The following is a 22843-nucleotide window of genomic DNA, read 5'->3' as shown; positions in this document are numbered from 1 at the left end:
TGGTGTCCATGGCTGTAAGATGACAACAACAGAATCCCTATCTCACAGGCTTATTCAAGGATCAGAAAGGAGCAAGGTTGTAAAAGCATTCCATTAGAGGCTGTCTTTCCTCCTGGAGAGGGAGGCAGCAGACATACACAGGTTTGAGACATCCACTTCCAGCTGGGAAGGTTTCTAGGGGGATAGCCTCACCTTCTCTCAAGGCCATGAAGCTGGGAAAATTCTAAGCACAAACTGAGCCCCGACACCAGTTATGGCTTCCAGAGAAATGAGAATGATAATAAATAAGTGTAAAAAGAGTTAACAACACACCCTTTAAGCCAAGAAAAAAAAAAATACGTCAGGAGGGACAGTCACAATTTTGTGGACTGAGAGGAGGTGTCAGGGGCTGGGCCACAGGGCTAGGAGGGAATGAGGTGAGAGGGGGAGGGTTCCCCTTCCCAGCCCCAGAAGATGGGGAGGAACAGAGTAGGCTGCATGTAGCAGCTGCTGGAGGTGCTGTATCCACCAACGGCCCCCTGGCCAAAGCAGCTGCTCCTCCTGTGCTCAGGCCCAGCCCATGCTTTGTGGCCATGCTTGTGACAGGCACCTAGCGGGACAGTGGCATCTGCTTCAGGGACATGAGCACCGAGCGCAGGCGGGACACATCTTTGCACTGCTTGCTGCTCTTGGGGTTGAAGTCACACAGCTGAGCCACTTTCTCCCATTCTGTGCCGGGGGTCTCCTCCTTGGATTCCTTCACGAAAGCCTCCTCAGATGCCCTGCAGGTGGAGACAGGAAAGAGGTTTCATTGCTGTCTGCCTTTTCCCTGAATCAGTGATGCTCTGCTCCCATTGAGGAAGGCTGCTTTGCCTGGCCCACTCTGGGGGTGTGTGTGGGGGTCTATCCAGAGTTCTAGGCCTCAAAAACAGCCTAGCCATCAGAGGAAGCCTACTTTGGTCCTGCCTCAGGGCCTCTGCACTTTCTTTCACCTTTTCCTTGAATACTTTCCCCTAAACCAGCTCATGGCTTGTCACTTTTCATTCAGGTCTGAGTGCAGGCCTCACCTCAGAAAGGTCTTCCCTTGCCACCCTAACTAAAGTAGCCTCTTCCTCCCCCACCCCTTTCCCAGCCTAGCATTCTATTTATTACCTCTCCAGCAAGAGTTCCCAACCTGGGAATCCCAACACCTAAAGACTCTTGGAGGAACTAATGCAGTACCTCAGCTATTTTAAACATTCCCAAAAACTTAGCGGAGGCAGTACATTGACCAACCACCTTACTAACTAGAGTACCTGATTCAGCATTGCCTCAGTGTTCTGTGGACCCTATAAGTGTTCTCCAGAAAAGAGCTGTAGTCAAATATACATAGAAAACTCAGTTAAGGGATCCCTGGGTGGCGCAGCGGTTTGGCGCCTGCCTTTGGCCCAGGGCGCGATCCTGGAGACCCGGGATCGAATCCCACATCAGGCTCCCGGTGCATGGAGCCTGCTTCTCCCTCTGCCTGTGTCTCTGCCTCTCTCTCTTTCTCTCTGTATGACTATCATAAATAAATAAAAATTAAAAAAAAAAAAAAAAAAAAGAAAACTCAGTTAAGGGCAGCCCGGGTGGCTCAGCGGTTTGGCGCCTGCCTTCAGCCCAGGGTGTGATCCTGGAAACCCAGGACTGAGTCCCACATCAGGCTCCCTGCATGGAGCCTGATTCTCCCTCTGCCTGTGTCTGTGCCTCTCTGTGTGTGTCTCATGAATAAATAAAGAAAATCTTTAAAAAAGAAAGAAAAGAAAAGAAGAAAGAAAGAGAAAACCCAGTTAAAGAGATTCTTCAAAGCAAGACTTTCAGTCTGTAAATGTGCTAATCAATGTGCATCCTGAACCTCCAAGGTGGAGTATCAGATGCAGATAGAACCTACTACATTCCAAGTATATTTGACTATAGAGCTCTTTTTCACCCAGAATGACTTTTCTCCATGGAGCCACAGCCTGGGGAATATTCCATGGGAGTCTTTGCTTTTGGATGAAATCAAGTTAGGCTGAAAATTGGTAGGTTTCTTCATCAGTTCAGAAGTTCTGGTGGGCAGTTCTAGAAGCCACTGGTTAAGGAACAATGGGGAAACAATGTACAGTAAATACAGTGTAGTGGACAAATGCCAATGTGGGACTCATCAAGAAAAAGATAAAAGATTTTCAGTGGAGAGGGCTGGGTCTATGTCCTATTTGGCCAGCAAGGGTCCCTGGAAAGCCCTTCTCTCCTTGTGGCCCTTTCTGTATCTCATGCAGGATCAGTTCTGCCACAGGCCAGAGAGGGAGCTCTCCAAGTGATCCCCACAAGCTGTGCGAAGGATGAGCTGCCCTGGATCAGGTGACCTGGCCCCTCCCTAGTGATCTTCCTTCCCCTCTTGTGTACTCATTTCCTAACCTATAAAGTGAGGATCAGAGCCTCCACCTTGCTGATCTGTCTTACTGACCTGAGAATCTAACAAAGTGGCAAATGTGTTCAGGCTTGGGAAAAAGTAAAGTGCTCTGTGGCGTTGGAAGACCAGTGGCGCTGAGGGAGTGTTGTCTTAAGAGCTGTCCCCTGTAGGTCAACAAGGGACTGTCCTCTAATCTTGCTGTTCAGTATGTGGTGTGTGATCCAGCAGTATTGGCATCATATTACCACAGAGCCCACCGGAAATGCAGAATCATGGTCTCACCTAAGTTCTCTCCTAAATCAGAATCTCCTTTGAACAAGGTCCCTTTGAACAGTGGTTCGTAGGCACAGAAAAGTCTGAGAAGCACTGGTCTAGACTCTTCTCCTCTTCAGAACCGCCCTTTGTGCTATTTCCTCAAGGGTGACAAGCACTGAACCTCCTATGGTATATTGCCCAGCACTGATGCCCCTGTCATCCCCACTCTTCTGTTTGAAACCTCCTATGGATGTTCGCTGCTTTCAGGATCAAGTCCCAGCTTAAAGACCAGGCCCAACAGGCATTTGGCAACTAGCCCTGAGCCGACCTCCCGTCCTCGGTGTTCAGCCATCCCCACGGCCCCACGGCCCACTCATGGAAGCTGCCCTTGCTTTCTTCTCACCCTCAGCACCAAGCTCGTCCCTTCTTACACTGTAGAGTCCAACTGAAGGTCCTGCCTCTGAAGCCTGCCCCAGCTCTCTCAGCAGATGGTGGCTCCCAGGGCTCAGTGTGTCCTTCCACACAGCCTTTAGGACAACACTCTCCTGACTATGAACAACTTGTAGAGATAGGCCTTGTCTTATTCCTGTTCCAACAGACTGGCATTGGGCAAGTGCCAGTAAGTACTGAACAGATGGGAGAGTGGACAGAAGGAAGGACCACAAGGCTGTTTCTCTGGTGGGTCCAGTGCTCTGAGAGAGAAATGTTAGCCCAGACGGCACCAGAGGCCTGCTGAGGGTGAATTCAGAGGGAGGAACAGCAAATACTTGGCACACACACATGTGGCAGACATCACACATTCGTCACTGCTTTTCCTTCCTCTTCACCATCCCAACCCTGTCAACTACTAACCAACTGGGGCACCATCTGCCATCTCAGGTCTAGATTAGTCACAGTCCCGACGAGCCCCCAAACAGGAACACATGAGAGGGGCCCATGGTGGTCTAGGCAGGGTCTGGTTGCCAAACTCTGGCCAAAGCTTTGAGGAGGAGCAGTGCAGGAGAGAGGCTGGGGTATTCGTGGGAGCATCTTCTTTATGGCTCTGGCACTCAAAGTTTTGTTCAACAGAAGACTCCTTCGCCCCACCTCCCAGCCCTAAGAGGCATCTCGAAAGGACAGAGTCAGGCTGTTTGCCATTTGCCCCTCCCACCTGGGATGACCAGTGCATTCTTTTTCTTTGCTCTGATTTAGCAAAGCTGTCTTCAGGCAGAATAGATGCTCAATGAACATTTGCTGCAGGGATAGAAGTGAAAGTGGGTACCTGTACCACCTCCTGCTCTGGTCATTGCTCTGCCACCCCCCTGGGCCCCTGCCTGGCCATACTCATTTACACCCGACAAGCAGGACACTCAAGCCATACACAGGGGCCCTTGTCCTCTCCCACTCCCCCTGACAGGAGCAAAGGAGACACGTACACATAGCCGATGATATCAGCATCTGGCTGCTGGTAGAATGCTTTGTCAGCGATCCTTGAGAGGAAAGGGTTAGGTGGGGGAAGACAGATGGCAAGACAGACAGGCAGAGGGTTAAAGAGAAAGGGAGACAGCATTAGTACCTCTAGTTGGAGAGCATTAGGAAGCACAGTCCTGTAAGTCTCAGCAACTAACCACAACCCAGAGAGGAGAGCAGGGATCCTCCATGGCTTGTGTCCCTTTTCTAAAACTGCCCTGACCATACTACTTCTGTTCACAAACCTTCTGTGGCTCCTCACCACCCCTGTCTGTCCAACCCGGTTACTAGAGGTCCTCCACACATGACCCCTCATTCTTGCCTTCTCTCCTGCCACTTCCTGACTTCCTGGGGCCCAAAACACAACAGCCTTTTATATTATGCTGTTCCCTCGTCTCCCCAACCCTGCCCTAATGAATTTCCAGTCACCTTTCAAAGCCCAGGTCCTAGACACAGAGGTCCTTCTCCTACCACAACCCTTGATTCCACAACCTGCCTGTAGAGAGGCCTAGTATGAGTTCACCAGCACACGTGTGCTTCTCTTTTCCAAGCTCTTCAAGGATACAGACTGCATCCCTCTCCGCTCTGTCTCCCCAGTGCCCAACCCAGAGCCTGGCATGCCTTTCCCTGCAAGCCAGGTACCCTGAAGGACACAGCCTCAAGGGCAGAGATGGTGGCCAGACTCTCAGAAGTGGTCTGAGACCATTTCTATGGAAGTGCCCTCTGGTGGGCATTGCTGTCTTTGCCTGCCAGCATCCATCCCCCTTCTTCCCAGGAAGAGCACCCTGATCGTCTTTGGCAGGATCAGGCTGGCCCCACTTTAGTCCCTGTGGTTTGGGTGAGAATGACTCTGTGCACAACCTAAGGAATGGGACTATGGCCAAGGCTGGGTCCATCACAGAGTCCCTCCTCTGGTACAATCTCTGGACCCGGGATGGGCACAGGACCCACACCAAACCAATAAGGGTCAGGTCAAGGATTTCAGCTAGAGCTGTGGGAGCAAGATGTTATGTTCATAGAGGTTGCCAAAAGAGTAGAGCAGAAGGCTGGAGTTGATGGTGGCCATCTCTCCCCCAACCCTGCCCCATTCCAGGGTAAGAGAGAAAAGTGGCATGGAGAGACAGTAAAAGTGAGTGCCAGGTGACTTTGTCTGAGCCCCTGAGACTAGTACTGCAGTCCCACCCCTGGCCTTTTCTGTTTTACAGGCCACTAATTTCCTTTTACTCTTTAGCCTCTCTGGGGTGAAGCATTGTCATTTCTATAAGCAGTACAATCCTGTACCCAGGTTGGTTCTTCACTCCCCACCAGGCCTGTGCTTTCTGTGACACTAACTGCTGGGCCCTGGGCAGTCTGGCTCCCGTGCCACGGTCCTAAGACCTCTTCTGCTGACTGCAGAACTTGCTTCCCTGTCATGGTAAGATGACAGCTCAACAGTGAACCACCTCTGAAGGGCTCTGAACTCCACAGCAACTGAGGAAGCAGTGCCAAGGGCTTCAGCCACAGCAACTGAGGAAGCAGTGCCAAGGGCTTCAGCTTCTCCTTTATATTCTTGCCACCAAATCATCCAGCCTCAAGATGGTCATCTCATAACTTCTCTCACTGTCCACATGGCTGGCTTCTTGTCCTCAAGTCCCCTCATATCCCCATAGCCCCCTCATGTTCCTGTACCTCCTCTCATGTCCCCACAGCCCCCTCATGTCCCTATAGCTCCCCTCATGTCCCCACACTCCTCTCCTGTCCCCATAGCTCCTCTCACCGGTTATTGATCTTGTTCTTCTCAACTTGTTCACTCTGACGCTGGTTCCACTCCTCCAGGTCCTTCTTGGCTTTTTCCCGCCACTCCTGTTCTGTCACCTTGGAGGCAGCATCTGTGACCCCCACAGCAGAGTAAGTGGCAGCTTTCCAGTGGGAATGTGAGGGCACAGCTGTCCTAGCTACTCCTCCCATCAGCCCCCAGCAGGCAACCTCAGGGCCCATCCTCACCCAATACCCCATTAAGGCAGTACAGGGGTGGGGGGGTCCTGTACCCTAAGGCTTCCCCACCCCCACGTGTCCCAAAGAGCCAACGCAGCTGGGAGCTGCTCCCAGCCTCAGCCCTGTACTTACCCAGCTCCTGCAGCCGTTTCCTCTGCTCCTCTCTCCACTTGCGGATGCTCTCAGGTTCCTGAGTCAGTCTGTCGGCCTGGGCAATGGCCGCATAGCCATCCGCTGGACCGTTAGCCTCCTAGGGCACAAACACACACCGGTGTGAACATCCTGCACACCTGCCCTGTTGCCTCTGCTGCCTGAGTACCTGGACACCCCCCACATGTGGCTGCCTCAGGGGTCTCCAGCAACCTCCTACCTGCTGCCTCCTGTGACTATACTCTGCCTTTATTGTCATTGTGCCTTTTGCCAGCGGCTCTCCCCAGTGGGGGATCCTGGGTGAGTGACATGGCCTCTGTGTGCCGCACCTCCCTCATTAGGAAGCAGGCTCAGTAAGAGTATCCACTCCTTGAGGCCCCTGGGTGGTGCAGTCAGTTAAGCATCTGTCTCTTGGTTTCAGCTCAGGTTGTGATCCCAGGGTCCTGGGATTAAGCCCCGCATCGGGCTTCACACTCTGCATAAAGTCTGCTTGAGATTCTCTCCTTCTCTCTCTGCCCCTTCTACCTACTCATGCTGTCTCCCTTTCTCAAGTAAACTAATTAACTAAATCTTTTTTTTAAAAGATTTTATTTATTTATTCATGAGAGACACACAGAGAGAGAGAGAGGCAGAGACACAGGCAGAGGGAGAAGCAGGCTCCATGCAGGGAGCCCAATGCGGGACTCGATCCCGAGTCTCCAGGATCACACCGTGGCCTGAAGGCGGCGCTAAACCACTGAGCCACCCAGGCTGCCCAAAATTAATTAAATCTTAAAATAATAATAATATCCACTCAACACTGATAGAAGGATGAAATGAAATGAACTTAAGAATGTAAAGAATCTTAAATACTTCTTGGCACACAGTTGAGTCCCTGTGTTACTGTTATTAAAGTCTCTCTTGTAGGCTTATTCACTGCTAGCACTTCCACAGTCGGAAATGACCTCACTTTATATGTTTGCTTGTCCACTGTCTGCCTTCTCCATCAGAATGTCACTTTTGTGACAGCAGGGTCCTTGTCCAGCCTGCTCATCACTGCATCCCCTTTGCCCAGCACAGTGCCTGGCACACAGAAGATACTCTGTAAAGATCTGCTGAGTGAACAGGCAGCCCCGACACAGGCAGGACGGCCACGACTAAGATCACACAGTGGTGAACCTGGACTCTGCAGCCAGACTGTCTGGGTTCAGATCCCATCTCCATGGCTTACTAGATGTATGTGTAGCAGGGGCAAGTTGCTCAACCTTGCTAGGCCTCAGATTTCTCATCCAAAAATGAGAATAATGATAAAACTACCTCTGCCTTGTGAAGATTTGACGTGACAGTTTTTGTAAGACATCTAGAAGAGGGCCCCGTGTGGAGTGATGGCTCAGTGAGTGGTAGCTAGAATTATTATTATTCATTCTCATCTTCTAGGGGAAGAAATTGAGGCCAGGAGAGATGGCATGATGTGGTGCCAGGAGTCCAAGCCTCAGACTCCCTGGCCAGGGCCCTACCCACTTCCCTGCACTGCCCGCCATAGCTAGGGACTCCCAAGTGCTGGGGGCTGAGAATACAGCCGGCAAGGATGTGACTCCCCTCTGGTCTCGCAAAGCCAGAGACCCTTTCCAGCCCAGCCCCATCTCCTGCCACTCAGCCCCACACATTCCAGTCTGCGCACACCCCCACACACTCCTGCTGCCGGCCTCTGGCTCCTCCCGCTTTAGCTGCAATTGTTTCCCTCCCCTCCCTTCTCCAGCTGATGAAATCTTCTTCCACCCTCTAAAGTTGCCAGCTCTAGGATATCCACCCCCCTCGGCAGATTTCACACCCCTTCATCTCTCTGCTCTGTCACCGCCTTTACCTTCTGCATTAGTGTCTCCCTGCTGGACTAGGAGCTCCCAGTGGGCAGAGCAGGACCTTGTTTATAGCCTCTCAACCCCTGCTCCATCCTTTCATCTTTCCCTGTGCTCCTCCTTCAAGCACTCATCAAAACTGTCAGGAACAGGGGCACCTGGGTGGCTCAGTCTGTTGGATGTCTGCCTTCATCTCAGGTCACGATCCCGGGGTCCTGGGATGGAGCCCCACACTGGACTCCTCACTGAGTGGGGAGCTTGCTTCTCCTTCTCCCTCTGTCCCCTCCCCGCCACTTGTGCTCTTTCTCAAATAAATAAATAAAATCTTAAAAAAAAAAATCAAGAACATTGGTGCTTAAAGTCCTCTCCCCACAAGACAGTGTCTGGTGTTGCCCTGTGTCAGGGGTGCTCCTCACTGCCATTGGCACCCTCAGTGCTCAATAAGCAGTGACTGCGTGGATAAACATCCCAGGAGCCAGATGCACCCAGGTTAGCGGAGGTTCTAGGTAAACATTTGCTCAAAGGTGTGTGGGCAGCCAGGGTGAAGGGGCACACAGTGGGAACACGAGGGCTACAGTCTCCAGCTGTCTCCAGGGAGAGGGAAGGGCAGGCCCAGGGCAGGGTGTGTAGCCCGGCGCCTCCCTGGAGTGAGGCCCACCCTTGGGTGGGACCAGTGGAGCACTGCCTTATTCCAGTTTCTGGCACAGCATTACACTTCAATTTAGAGAGTCTCTCACCACACCCAAGGGGCCCTTCCAGGGCTCTAATCTGGAGAACACAAGCCAGTGGCTAATGTTGAGTGTGCCCCACCCTGTCCCCTTCCAGGAACAACCCTGTTCTGAAGCCAAGCCACCAGGCGCCCCTACCTACCCGATCCTAGAGCATGTCCCATGTGTAGATAACTGCAGTTACTTCTGTATATGTGTTTATTGAGATGTTGTTTCATTTTCTTCATGGCACTGCTGGCTACCTGAAATGACTTGTTTACATGTTTACTATCTCCACCCCTGTGCCCCAGCCCCAAGAAAGTGAGCCCCATAAGGACTGAGACTGCCTGTCTCTGTGTAGTATCTAGAACAGGGAAGTCCTGGCTGTAGGATGATCTCTAGAACATTTATTGAATGAAGCAGCATATGCCCAGGCTTGGGAACAGTGATAAACAAGACAACCTGTCCCTTGGGAGTTTGGCAGGGGTAGTCCCTCACAAACGAGGACCGTGACTGGGGTACGCGCTCTAACACAGGCCAGGTAAAAAGCAGGGACAAGGGAGGACACGGTCATTCCAGTCTGGGGGCAGAGGAGTATGGGAAGAGACAGGGAAAGGCCATTTTAGACCAGAACTGACAGTGTAAGGTCCCTGTAGGGCCAGTGCCTTTGGGAAACTCTTGAGTACAAGTAATGTTTCCAGGCATGGGAGAAGGGGTAGCGGGATGTGGGCTGGAGAAGGGTCTCTTGGGCACGAGTTTTGTCACACTGCTGTCCTTCAGGCCCACCACCTCCATAAGGCCTACCCTAAACTAAGATTACCAGGTTACAGGGCTTTAAAACTTGGAGAGAAATCACAATTAAATAGTTCTCTTTGATCTTTACAACCCTACACGATGGATTTCATCATCTGTGTTTTACAGGTAGAGAAACTCTAGCTCCAGAGTCCCAAGGTCACCTAGCCGGGAACTGGCAGAGCAGAGATTCCAACTGAATTCCTGGGTGTGAACCTACCAGCCACGCAGCAGGGACCTAAGTCACTTGTGCATCACGTGGTTTGTGAAGCACTCTGTCTTCCCGGTGAGTCTACTTCCCCAAGATTAGAGCCGGTGCCTACTCCTCTAGGTGCCCCCTGCCCCATCCCCCATCTCTCTCTTGCACCCACACACTACCACCCCTCAGCTCACTCCTCAGCGTGACCAGGAACTTAGAAGAAGCTTCCCTGGGCTGCAGAGCACTTTTCCCAACAGCCCTGCAGGGACAGCAGGGCAGGGCCTCGAATCCCCTTTTGACAAGTGAGAAATCAGCTCAGAGCAGCCAAGAGAGTAGTTCAAGCTCTTGGGTTGGGGAGAGCCAGCAACGAAGCCCAGGCCTTCTGATCCCATCCAAATTCTACTGCCACAGCCCACCACAGCACCCCAGCCTGGGTGCGGGAGGAGCCTTGAGGGCCACTTAAACCCCCGTGGGTGCTTCTCAAGGCCCCTAGAGCAGCCGCACTGCAAATCCACGGGCACCACATATCCAGGTGTACAGCTCAGTGTTATTCCAAGCACATTGTGCTCAGAGGTAGCTATGCCTGAGGCTCAGGGTGTGAAGCTTGGCTAAGCTAGACTTGCCTCCTCCACTTGTATACCAGCAGCACCACCCACTAACAGGCTCTAGCTGGGAGCTGCTCTAGGGTGGGGGTGGGGGCACTCCCCTCCCATCACACCATCCCTGTAGCTTTGGCCTCTCTGGGCTCCCTCAGCACACCATCGTCTGTGGCAGGCCCCAGGCTCCAGGCAAGGCCCACAGAGACTGCCTTACCCTCTGTACCTTTGCACATGCTTCTTTATCAGCCAAGACCATGTACATGCCCACTTCGAGCATCCCTTCCCTGTTGTGCTCTGAGTGCAGCACCTGAAGCCAGAACCAGGTTCAAGTCCCAGCTCTTCCCAGCTATGTAATGAGAGTGAGCGATTAAACCTCCCTGTGCATCCTCCTCTTGATCTGTAAAATGGGGACAATGACAGAACCTGCATCATAGGGTTGTTGGGAGGATGAAATGAACTAATTAATACATGTAGAGCTCTTGGATGATGCCTGACACATTGTTAAGAACTTGGACTCCTAGTTCTTGATACTACCTTTGTACCTGAGCCCTTACCTTCCTGCACCACCATTACTTCTTTCCAGGTCTCTGTCCTCTATCAGAAGCAAGCTCTTTGAGGACAACAGCTGGTATATTTGCTGTTGCATCCACTGCCCTGAGCACGATGAGTGGTCTAACAGCATATGAGTTGACTAAGTAGAGGGACAAGTGGCTGCCTGCAAAGCTATGTGGAGGGTGCAAGGACAGCCTGGCACACAGCACCAGAGGGACTGGGCTTTAAGTTCCCTCCTGCCACTCACTGGACGTGTGACCTCTGAGAAGTCCTTTCCCTGGGCTTCTTGTGTCTCATCACCTATTAAATTGGAATGGTGATATCCCACTCAGACTGTGAAGTGGGGCCCGCATGGGATATCTGCTGTGGGCCTCCTGTAACCTGCAGAGGATGTGCACCTGTGAGGGCCAGCAGGGCTATGCGGTTCACCTTTGGGCCCCGCAGACCCTGTGCAGCGGTCTTCCCCGCCCTGGAAGAGCATAGCAGTGTTGACAGCATGCTGAGTCCTGAGAAGCACTTTGCTGGCTCCTCTTCTCTGGCCACTCTGGACGAATTTTCCTGCCCCTGACCCTGCCAGTGAGCAGTGAGGTTGGGGAGACATAGCATAGCTCCTCTTTAATCACTTAGTATCCCATAGAGGAAATCAGGTCACAGGCCAGCTGGCCAGGCAGGCTCCCCAGGGGCTGAAAGAATGCTCTGAGCCCCCCACCCCACCTCAACAGGGAAGGGGCCAGAAATGACCAGGACCAAAAGGCTACAGTCAGAGCCGGGCTTATGTTGGTCCAGTTCCCTGGCACCCTTCTCCTGAGGGACCCTCTGCTGGACATGACTGTGAGAACCTCCAGGGGTCAGGCTGGCGAAGGATGTGCTGGGACTCCAGAGACAGCCAGGAGAATGAGGTATATCTGTCTTTGGGATTGTCCAGCTAAAGCTAAGCTAAGCTGAGCTGCTGATTCCACTAAGTAGCTCAGAGGGGGATGATGGCAGTGCGTGGGAGGAGAGAGAGTTTGTGCAGGAGGAGGGAGTCCTGCAGGGGCCTTCTATCCCTATCCCTGGCAGTGCCAGATGGATCTGGAATAGGTGCGGGCAGACTTATTCTTACACCTTGAGGACCAGGTTTATAGCCAGACCCCTGGTGGGCCAGAGGTTGCCAGGAAAGAATAAGAAACATAGCAAGAAAGCTCTGCCTAGGACCCTTGAAACCACTGGGTATGTACAAGCAAGGCTTCCCCCCACCTTCCTCCTGTAACACAAACCAGCCCCTGGTCGATGGTCAATTCTACAAAAGTCAGCAGGTCTCTCTATCTAAGATCCAGCCATTGTGGCCAGCCAGTTCCACCAACAGATCAAGGGCAGGAGGTCTAGGAGAACCTGAGCTTTGCCTCTAACTTCCTGAGTGACTTACCTACTTCCTGACCCCTCTCCTGCCTGTAAGGATTCAAGGAGGACATGGAGTGAAATGATTTACAAATAAATGTGCAGAGGCTATTAGTAGCAGTGAGAATAAAAGTTCCCACTGAGATGGGAAGGAGGCCTGGGGTCTCCTGTATCCACCAGAGAGAGAGTAAGGCTGGGCAGTCAGGGATGGAGAAGCCTCAAAAACCCTAACTTATAGAAAGGGGAAATTATCTTGCTCGTAGTGTTCGAGATATTTCTGCAGTGTTAAGTGTACCTCCAGCTCCAGGTCCACTTCAGGACACAGACCTTTTGGGTCAAGCGAAGTCCTTTTGAGTGTGCCCAGGATAGGGGCTGCCTGGGTCTCAATGATTTACCAGACTGTACAGAATTAAATGCTGCTTACTGGGTTCTCTCAGGCCCAAGAGGACACAAAGCTCCTAAAGTCCTAGAGACCGACTTTTCTAGCTTGCTGATAGTTGAGTAATTTTCCAGAAATGAGACTTGGCTAGGTTCCCTGTGTAAGGTACCAGCCCATCCCTCTTACATAAGAAAGTATTGTTTATTCCCCACTGAGGATTTGGGAGGCCAGCTCCTCAGTAGGGTACAGCTCAAGAGATCCTGTAGCTGCAGCCCCAGGGGTCAAGCTCTTTGACTAGTCCAGTGGAATGAAGCCTCATCTGGTGAAGACTGCACCCTACCCAAGCATGGGTCAGGGGAAATGTTGCATCTGTGGGGTCCTGGGAATGCCATCTGAGGTCCAACTTCTCCCAGTGTAAGGACTCTTAAACTGATTTGTGTATAAAGGAGGGGAGTGGGGTAGGTGGGTACAGAAAGAAGTAGTCTAACTAGAAATATTCTTACTAGGTGTTGTGGGGGGGGAGGGGTATACAAGGTCATTATGAGGAATTTTAAAACAGTCCAGTGAAAGTAAAAGCCTTTTCTTTTTCTTATCTCACCCCTCTAGCTCAGGGCTAACTACTGCTAACAGCCAGTTAGCAGCAGCCAGTCAGCAGCCAGTTAGCACTGTTAACAATGTTAACAGCCAGTGCACATCCTTTCAGATATTTTGTGCAAATGTATTTCTAAAATAAAAAACTGGACTACACTGTGCATATAATACTGCAAAGGGGCTTTTCCACTTGATATATTGTGGGCATCGTTTCATGTCAATACAGAAAGCTCTGATTGCTCTTTTGAAGAGCGTGGTTTTCCAATTTACCTACCCACCTAGGCCCTTGACCTGGACACTTAAATTCTTTCTAGTTTGTTTTTTTTTTGTTTTTTTTTTTACTTTTTATTTGAATAGAGTTAACATACAATGTTACATTAATTGCAGGTGTAGGACATAGTGATTCAACTTCTGTGTATGTTATGCTATGCTCTGAACATAGTCTGCTATAATCCAGCAGGGGTGCCTGGATGGCTCAGTGCGTTGAGCATGTGCCTTTGGCTCAGTTCATGATCTCAGGGTCCTGGGATCAAGCCCCACGTCGGGCTCCCTGCTCAAGGGGTAGTCTGCTTGTCCTTCTCCCTCTGCTCCTCTCCCTGTTCTCTCTCCCTCTCTCTCAAATAAATAATAATAATCCTGCAAAGATCTGGGAGTCCTTGTCCAATTCCTCCCTTAGGGAATATTCTAAGAAGTGGAATCTCTGGATCAAAGACCTGTCCACTTAAAATGCTCAGACACATTAGAGATGGCCACTCAGTTCAGCTTCCCACCAGTGGCACACATGCGTGCAGGGGCCAGTGGGCACCATGCCACTGTGGGCCATTTTATCTCTTCCTGCTAGACATCACCATGGGCTACCTGAGGCCACACACCATCAATCCCTGGCTATTGTGGTGCTTATTCTTTGTGCCCTTCCCCAACATGACAGAAGAAAAAGAAAGAAAAGAGGTCAAAACCCTTTATGTTCCCACCCCAGTGCATCAGTCATAGTGAATAGAATAACTTGGAGCCCTAATCCTACTGATGATGGGGCCATAAGTTACTGAGACCCAGGCTGTCAGTCTCTACCACTGCTATGATAGAATCTTGCTTACCTGAAACACATCTCCATTGATCGTGGTCCCCATATCCTCAGAACCAGCTAGAGAGAGAACAAAGACATGGCAGTATCCATTACTCAGCTTAAAGCAAGCACAGAATGCATGGTCCCACATGAGCGTCCCGAGTGACCTCTATGTCCATGCCTATATTCGCACCCCCTCCCCGTGCAGACATTCTGGATACATAAGTTGGGCTCGATCTGTAACTGTTCACAATGCCTTCTCATGGCCATTGTCACACTTGATTCTCACCAACCTTGTGATGAAGTTATCATCCCATTTTACAGCTTGAACTGAGGCTCGGAGAGGCTTTGTGATTGGCAACGGCTGCCCAGCCAGCAACAGCCCTCACCCACCTGAAAGTAATTTACGCTTGGCCATGGCTAGGACTGGGCTGATTGTGGGGCCTGTGCTTGGTGGGCAGGCAGAGGCGCTGCGGGCTCAGGGCTCAGGGCGGTGTCTGCTAGAGCTAAGAAGAGGGGCTTGGCTTGTCACTGCCTGTCCCCGCAGTGCCTTGAGCAACTGCTCCACCTGGAGAGCAGGAACTGCAGCCCCTATGTTTCCTCCCTTTGTTCCTCCCAGAAGGATTTTCTTTTGCCCTCAACAGTGACTCCTCCCGGTCCCTTTCCCTGACAGCTGATTAGTCACAGATTCCTGTGGCTTTTGCTGCAACACTGACTCTCAATGTTGCCCTCTGCTCTCTGTCCCCCATTCAGTCTGTCTGCTCTGCTAGTGGCAAACACCTAGAGGGCCATACCTGGGTCCTTCCTCCTCGCCCCTATCTTCCCCAGAGGTGTGCATGGTACACAAGACTTAGCAACCGCTCAGAAGCTTATGTTTAAAATAAACATGAATGAATGCATCAGAAAAAAGAGCACACGGCTTTCGTCTACTCATAGGCCTCCCTGACTCCAGCTTTACCCTCTCCCAACCCTCTTTCAAACCAACCACCAGGGCTGGTTTGAAAAGCATTTGTAAAGCATACACTTACCTACATCACTTCTTGGCTTAAAAATATAATAAACCAAAAAAGAAACCCACCTACCATGGACCACAGTGGACTACGGAGTCTGCTTCTGCCCTGGGAACTCAGCAGGTACTTTCCCTCTGCCTGTGAAGGCCTTCCTACCCATATCCACTGTTCCCTCACTCCCTTCAGCCTCTGTTCAAACGTTGTCTTAGTAGGGGCCTTCCCCGACCAGCTGGGACATTTACCCCTCTTGCCCCTGCACAGTCTGGTACGCTTATTTGTATATTTGCTTATCATCTATCTTCCCCACTTGAATGGCCCCTTGTGAGGGCAGGGACTTTGTTTTGTCCGATGCCCAGCATCTAAAACAGTGCCTGACACATAATAGGACTCAATAAATATTTGTTGAATGAGGACGTCAAACCTCAGACCATAGCACGTGAGAACCTCTACGCTTGGGCCCTGCCTACTTTCCTGCCTCACTTCCCACCAGTCCCACTCACAAACTCTTCTGGGGACGCCTGGGTGGTACAATTGGTTGGGCATCTGACTCTTGGTTTTGGCTGGGGTCATGATCTCAGGGTCATGAGATCAAGGGTGTCAAGCCCAGTGTCGGGCTCTGTGCTTAGTGAGGAGTCTGCTTGAAACTCTTTCTCCCTCTCCCTCTGCCACTTCCTACTTTGCACATGTGCTCTAATAAAAAACTCTTTAAAAATAAACAAACAAACAACCCTATTCTGGTTTCCTCCTTCCCTAAACACACTGGGCTGCATGTCATGCCTTTCTTCCTCCTTCTCTCTCTAAAGAATGCTCTTTGGAGTCAGTCATTCTCCAAGACCCAGTTCACAGGTCACATCCTCTAGGAAGCCCTCCATTACTTCCCTACTTCTCTAGGCACTGAAGAAAGGTCTCACCTCTGGGATATCTCACAAGATTGTACAGCATTTCCCACCCTCTTATGCAATTATTTGTGACCTCCCAAGGGTCATGCATTCCCTGTCAAGCCAGGCTCTGTATCCTATTCAGTTCCTAAGGGTTCCTGCACATAATAGGTGAGTCGTCAGTGTTAGCTAAATGAAAAACGAACTGTTCTTTGGAGTCTACTGTTACCTGCAAGGCCTGCCTAAGGCCTCTCAGAAACTGTGATGCCTCCCAGCAAAGAGCCACAGGAAACCACATGAGCTTCCCATAAATGGACAACTACACGTTTACTAGCCAGATACGGCTTTAAGCAGGAGCCACTGTTATTTCAGCCTGGGAATGGAAAGGAGGGATACTTAATTTCATGGAAATAATCCCTGATTCATATAAATTTTCAAACAGGGATTGATTCTGACCAACTATATCATCTGTCATCCCTGCTCTTTCAATTTAGGGTTACTCCTGCATAGGTGGCTTGGTCTCTAAGTTGGGCTGGGGCTGATGGGGTTTTAGTGGCAGCATCTTCTGCAAAGGGGCTCCTCTACCAGGACCCAACGTTATCAGTGTTCATTCACAATGATCCCAGGCTGTATGCTTGACCTTTCTGGAGTAGAAGCAGCCCCGCTCCACACCACTCAGACCAGACCAGTCTTGGGCCACTGGTCCACAGTCCTGGTGCCCACCCTGGCCTTCAGAAAGTCTCTCTGCCTCAGTTTCTCAGTCCTGTGAACATTCTTCTGGAGATGAAATTTCAGCCTCTTTGAGAATCCACACACACCCACACACAGAACTGAGTATCTGTTCCCACAGTGCTTTCTGGTTATTGCACATTTACAATCATATGTTTGCATTCAGAGGCCTCCAGAACAGAAGCCCAGCAGATATGAGTCCCACGGACAAACCCCGTGGGCATTGCTTCTCTCAGATTCCTGACCCCTTTTGGAATAAGGACAGAGAGGGTCCAGAACATTCCTGGGAGCTTACTGAGGCCCAGCAGGGGAAACTGGCTTGCCAGGAACTGACTAGGCAAGTCAGGGGCAGAGCCAGGACCGGGCTCAGAAATCTGGGTGTAAAAATGTAAACCTGCTGGGCCCTTCCCAAGGCTGACGAATGGAAACAAAGTGTCTGTTGCTCAGGCTGGCCCCAGATCCAGCCCCAGAGGAGAGACTCAACATGGCTCAGGCTCAGGCTTATATCAGACACCTTTTTCCCCAGGGCTAGCAGGGAACCCAACAGCCGGGCACTCAGCACAGGGGCATCACGTAGCAGAACAGACTCAGAGGTGTTGATTGGTGGCAGCTCCAGAAGCCAGCTTCTCCCAGCTCCCAGCAGGCCAAGGCAGTTTTCCTCCTCCCCATCCAAGCTTCTGGCACTCATTACCGGTCGGGGAAGATTACTTGCTCAGCACCATCTAGGCCTAGAAAGGTCAGATCAATTCCATCCTGTCTGGCCACTTACTGAGCCACCATCCCATAATACCTCCCTGATCCTCAGGCCCCACTTAGGAGGGCAGCTGAACTTTTGCAGCTTCAGAGGTAGAGTCTGGAAGACCTTCAGAGGGCCATGTCTCTGCTTCTCTCCCTGTCCTCTTGGGTCTGGGGTCAATCTGTGCCCTACCCCTGCCACAGAGGGAACCTCCTATCCAGGCTGTGAGCCCCTAGAGCCCCACTGTCCTGGGAGACACCACAACCTGCGCAACTCCCAGGTGCCTCTGACTGCCCTCAGGCTAAATTCTACCTGCCTTTCTCTCTCAAGGGGTTCTGATATCAGCTCCTCTCAGCAGGACCTCCTCAGGGCACACCAGACTGAGAAAGCTGGTGGTTTCACAGAGGCAGTGTGGACTAATGAATAATGAAACACACAGGCATTTCCTAGGAACTCCCTGGGATGTGAGGATCCATGCCAAGGTGCCAGGAGCTGCTGCTTCAGAAGGCCTCCACTATCAGCTGGGTTGGGTGGCAAAAGCTACCCCTCCAACCCATCACCTCCTAGGGTGACTGCTACAGCATTTGAGAGTGTGAGGCCCAGAGTTGAGAGGGCTACGATCAAGTCCCAGATCTGTCACTCATGGCTGTATGACTTGGAGCAAGACACTCAGGCTCCCTGGGCCTCCAGTTTCTTAGATGTTACAAAGGGCTTGTTACATTTATTATATCAAGAGATTTGGAGATGTTTCAAGCTCCTCAAGCCACAGAAACTATCTTATTCATTTCTGTATCTCCAGTGGTCCTGGCACACAGTAGGCACTCAGTAAAGGTTGGATAAATACAAATATGACAAAAAAAATACAAATATGACTATAGGGAACCTAAGTTGTAAATGCTTTAGAAAAAAAAAAAAAAGTAAGCTAGTGCTTATTCCAATAGGCCCATAAACCCCCACCAAAATGACAATGTTAATGAGAAGCACTAGCTGTTTTAGATGCACCCATGAAGCTATCTACTTTTTAATTACATATTTTAAGAAACTGTTCTTCCCAGCCAGAACCAGGACAGGAATATCCTTGATGAAAATGCTATCACAGGGACAAGGTCCTGAACCCAGATCTAAAACTAAACTCAGTAGCCCTGGACTCCCTTTAGAAGATGGTTAATAGAAACCTCAGGAGGGCAGGACCACATCTGACTGCAGCCTTTTGTGCTCTTGCCCCCACCTTGGTATCTAACTCAGAGCCAGGCAGTGTGGTCAGGAGGAGACCCTTTCAAGTCTGACAGAAACAGGTTTAAATCTTCACCGCCACTTACTAGTTGTTTCAATAGTGTGTGTACCTTTGGAGCCTCAGTTTTGCCATCTCTGAAATAGGTTTAATAATGCATGTGAAGTGCCTAGCCCAGTGCCTGCAGGATGCAGGGGGTCCCCCAGGAAGGGTTTGCGTGTTCTTGAAGCACCCAGCATTCCCCTGTTTGGCCGGCTGTAGAAAAGAGCTAAGACGGAGAGGCTCGGAGGTCTGTGGTTCTGCCCGTCCCCGCAGGGCTGAGCTGGGAGCCTGGGACAACCAGGCAAAGGGGAGGCTCAGGTGGGGGCTCTGGGGGCTGGGCTGTGCTGGACTGCAGAGCCGGGCCGCGGTGGAGCTGGCCCTGGGTTGGAATGTCATGACAAATTCCTGTCCGCGGAGCCACGGGGTCCACGGTCCCAGGCACGCAGGGCCTCCGCTGAAGCTCTCCACAAAGATTCCTCCCCCTTTCCACCAGGTCCCTCTCAAACGCACACAGCCCGGGGCCTGCTCCCGACCGCCCCGGCGGGCCCCTTTCAGCCCCCGCAGGGCCCCGGGGCCCGGTCTGCGCAGCCAGGCACAAGGGGGCGAGCCCCAGGCCCCCGGCTCTCGGGCCCCGGCACTGACTCACCTCCGCTCGCGGGTCCCGGCGGCGCGAGGGCCGCATGGCTGCCGGCGGGTGCCCCGAAGCCCTCGTCGTTCTCTATGCCCGCGATCTCGCTCTCCTGCTGGGCCAGGAAGGCGGCCGCCGGGTCCTCCTCGGCCGCCTCGGGGGCCCCGCTCTCCGACGACGAGAAGAAGCCGAAGTCATCAGCCATCTTCGCCGCGTCTGGGCTGAAGCGTCCGCCCGGCGCTCGGCTGTGCCCGGCGCGTGTCCCGCGCTGCGCCCGGCGGCCGCGACGCTGTCACCCGAGCCGCCCGGGGAGCCGGCCTCGGCTGGGACGGGCTCGGCGCGGCGGCCCGCACGTCCTCTCCGCCACCGGGCCCGGCTCGCCCGTCACTGCAGCTGCAGGCGGGAGGAGCCGGGACGGGAATGCGGTGACGTCAGCGGGCGAGGGAGCGGGCCCGCGGCGCGGCGGGAGGGAGGCTCGCGGCGGCCACGGGGGGGCGGCAGCGGGGCGGGGCGGGGCGGCGCGGGGCGGGGGCTGGGGGCTCGGGGGCTCGGGGGCGGCGCGGGGCAGGGCGGGGCGGCGGGAGGGCGGCTCGAGGCGGCCACGCGGGGGCGGCAGCGGGGCGGCGCGGGGCGGCGGGAGGGCGGGAGCTCGGGGGCTGGGGGCGGCGCGGCCCGGGGCAGCAGCGCGCGGCGCCGCGCCCGGCGGGGCTCGAGGCCAGCGGGCCGGGCCAAGGGGCCGGGGCGTGAGGGGCTCAGACAGCAGAGTTTGTAGGAGCCGGCGGGGCCCCTTAAACATCCCTTCAGTATCAACCGGCCTGAGAAAGACCTAGTTCATCCAGCGCGGACAGGCAACCCGGGCCTGGCGTGGGGGCGGCACCGGGTGGGTCGCTGCGCAGGCCTTGCTCCTGAGTCATTCTACAAGTTCCTTGGCCTAAGCAAATGTGAATCCCATTCTTATGAGCCTCCCCCTCTATAAGAGGAAAAGGAGACTTGGAGAGGTGACACTATGTCCCACTGCCTCTTGCCTCCTTCCTGCAAGTCCAGGGCTTTCCCCAAAAGGCCTCCTTGCTAAAGTGTATTTCTTACGCATTTCTCTTCATTTAGAGTGGCTTCAGCTCACACCGCCAGAGTCTGGATGACCTGACTGAGCCTCCACCTCAGAGACTGAGTCCCTTAAATATCCCTGCAGTATGAAACTGCTGGAGGATTGCAGACCTCATTTATCCAGGCAGCCCGCCACCCGTCCGCCCAGCCACCCTCATTAAACAGTCTGTGCCTCCTCCGTGCCAGCTCTTCACCAAGCACCAGGGCAACAAAACATGGTAGTAAAAGCCAGCCTCGGCCACAGAGAGATTACAGTCTGTGAGACCAGTACACTGCAAATGGCCTGTCCCATCATCCTATGTGAGGTGCTCCGAAATTTAAATATTAAACATTTAAACCCAATTAAAAACTCCCTGGGAGACCCAGAGAACCACCATCAGATTCAGACTTTGGGACTTTTCTCTTTCTGATTTCGAGATGTGAAGGTCAACTATGAACTGGAAGAGCGAAGGAAAAGATGCACCCTAAACTGTGAGTAGTGATTCCCTTATGGGGTGGGGAGTAGAAGCACAGTTGGGGTAAATGGGAATTTCGCTTTTACTCAGCAATACTTCAAATGTAGGCCTCAATTTTATGAGAATATAGTTGCTTATTAGGAGTGTGAAAAAGAAAAATACTTAAGGCCCTGCCTGTTCAACCTGGTCCAAGCACATTCCTCCACCATGGTCACAAACCTCTTGTTCCCCCAACCGCAGGCTCAGGTTCTGGAAAAACCTGGAAGGTTTGCTAGTTTAACAAATCAGCCATAGATGTCAACTCCAGGTTTTGTGAAGACAGGAGGACTGTGAACACTGTGCCCATTGTGACCTCCATAGGCTGTTCTTCTCTGATTCCTGGAGACTTCAGTCTGTAACTGAGACAACACGACACAGCATATCCACATGTGCAAATCCACTGCAGACCCTCTTCCCACTTTCTCCTTCCTTCTTGAGCCCAACTAATTTACCCATCAGCTGCATTGAGCTCCATGCTCAAATTATATAAGCTACTGGTCCAGATTATTCTGCAACTGTGCTTGCTCTTATACATCATCCTCATTTTTCTACTACATTAATATTAAACATCATCATTAAAGTTCTATTTTGGGCCATGTAGCATTTCTATGTGCTGGAGATTCCCAGTATCTTGACATCTCATACAAGTCTCTGTAGACCTCTGAAGACAATTCTAGTTTTCAAATTCTCCATTTAACTGTGAAACTCAGTAATGGTCAAAAGACATCAATAAATAAAGTTGGGTAAAACATATGGGGCAATCTCACAGAATCTAAATTCCAAGTTATGAAGTCTACAGTGAAGAAATTTTTAAAACTTTTTTAAGGGAAAATTTCAAGCATATATAAGAGTAGATCAAGATTCACATGCTTTGCCGACTGAGCCAGCAAGGTACTCCTATTTTAATTTTTTTGAGGAACTACCATACTGGGTTTCCACAGTGGCTATACCATTTTACATTCCCACTAATAATTTCTTTTTTTTTAAAGATTTTATTTATTTATTCATGAGAGACACAGAGAGAGAGACAGACATAGACAGAGGGAGAAGCAGGCTCCCTGCAGGAAGCCCAATTCGAGACTCGATCCCAGGACCCTGGGATCATGCCCTGAGCCAAAGGCAGACACTCAACCCAGGTGCCCCTAAAAATTTCTTTTTTGTTTTGTTTTGGATTGCTTGATTTTACTTTCAAGGAGTGGGGCTTTTTTTTTTTTTTAACTTTTTTCCAACTTTTTATTTTGACATAATTCCAGACTTACAGAAAATTGCAAATAATTCCCATCTGTCTTTCTTCCAGATTCCCCAAATGATAACATTTCATCACATTGGCTTTTATCCTTTTCTCTTCTATTTTTCCCATACTGATGGGGTGTAAATTGCAGGCATGATGCCCTCTTCATCCCTAAATATTTCATAGCTTTCATAAAAATAAAGACATTCACTTACATAACCACTATACAGTTATCAAAATCTAGATATTAATATTGATACAAAACCATTATCTAATCGACATAGCTTAGATTTCACCAAATGCCCAAACAAAAGAGGAAAAGAAAATCCCAGATTATGCTTGCAGTATCTGCTTGATCTCTTTTAAACTGGAGCCATTCCTCTCTTGGTCTTTCATGACATTGATGTCTTGAAGATTTCTCCCAGTTATTTTGTCCTTCAATTTGAATT

General features: G+C 51.4%; 2 protein-coding genes across 5 annotated transcripts in view; one reads left to right on the top strand and one right to left on the bottom strand.

Moving 5' to 3' along the window:
• Nucleotides 1–251: 251 nt before the first annotated feature.
• On the bottom strand, nt 252–19984 carry CLTB (clathrin light chain B). 2 transcript variants are annotated; one of them, XM_026006722.2, is made up of 6 exons: nt 19584–19984; nt 14343–14389; nt 6200–6317; nt 5850–5961; nt 4060–4113; nt 252–761 (listed from the first exon to the last, which is right to left on the bottom strand). In XM_026006722.2, the coding sequence occupies exons 1-6, from the start codon at nt 19768–19770 to the stop codon at nt 590–592; spliced, it is 690 nt and encodes a 229-aa protein (XP_025862507.2). In that variant the 5' UTR covers nt 19771–19984; the 3' UTR covers nt 252–589. The 2 variants fall into 2 exon arrangements, with proteins under 2 accessions (XP_025862507.2, XP_025862510.2); XM_026006725.2 differs by lacking the exon at nt 4060–4113.
• Nucleotides 9681–22843, top strand: part of FAF2 (Fas associated factor family member 2) — a 102646-nt gene continuing 89483 nt past the window's right edge. The window contains exons 1-2 of one of the 3 annotated variants that reach the window (XM_072756545.1): nt 9681–9837; nt 20670–21140. The gene's annotated coding sequence lies outside the window, so the exon portion shown is untranslated. Of the gene's footprint in view, nt 9838–20276; nt 21141–22843 lie in introns of those variants that run through there. The other 2 variants (XM_072756546.1, XM_072756544.1) reach the window with 2 other exon arrangements.

The sequence above is a fragment of the Vulpes vulpes genome, chromosome 4 (genome assembly GCF_048418805.1).
Source record: "Vulpes vulpes isolate BD-2025 chromosome 4, VulVul3, whole genome shotgun sequence".
NCBI lineage: Eukaryota > Metazoa > Chordata > Mammalia > Carnivora > Canidae > Vulpes > Vulpes vulpes.
Note: the sequence above shows the minus strand (reverse complement) of the source record. Positions and strands in the feature narration are given on the sequence as shown.

Excerpts from the sequence above, each read along its gene's own strand:
- CLTB (XM_026006722.2), bottom strand. The coding sequence starts at position 19,770 with ATGGCTGATGACTTCGGCTTCTTCTCGTCGTCGGAGAGCGGGGCCCCC. Across the intron at positions 6,318-14,342 it reads TCAATGGAGATGTGTTTCAG|GAGGCTAACGGTCCAGCGGA; the intron begins GTAAGCAAGATT and ends TTTGTGCCCTAG. Across the intron at positions 4,114-5,849 it reads AAGAACAAGATCAATAACCG|GATCGCTGACAAAGCATTCT; the intron begins GTGAGAGGAGCT and ends TTTCCTCTCAAG.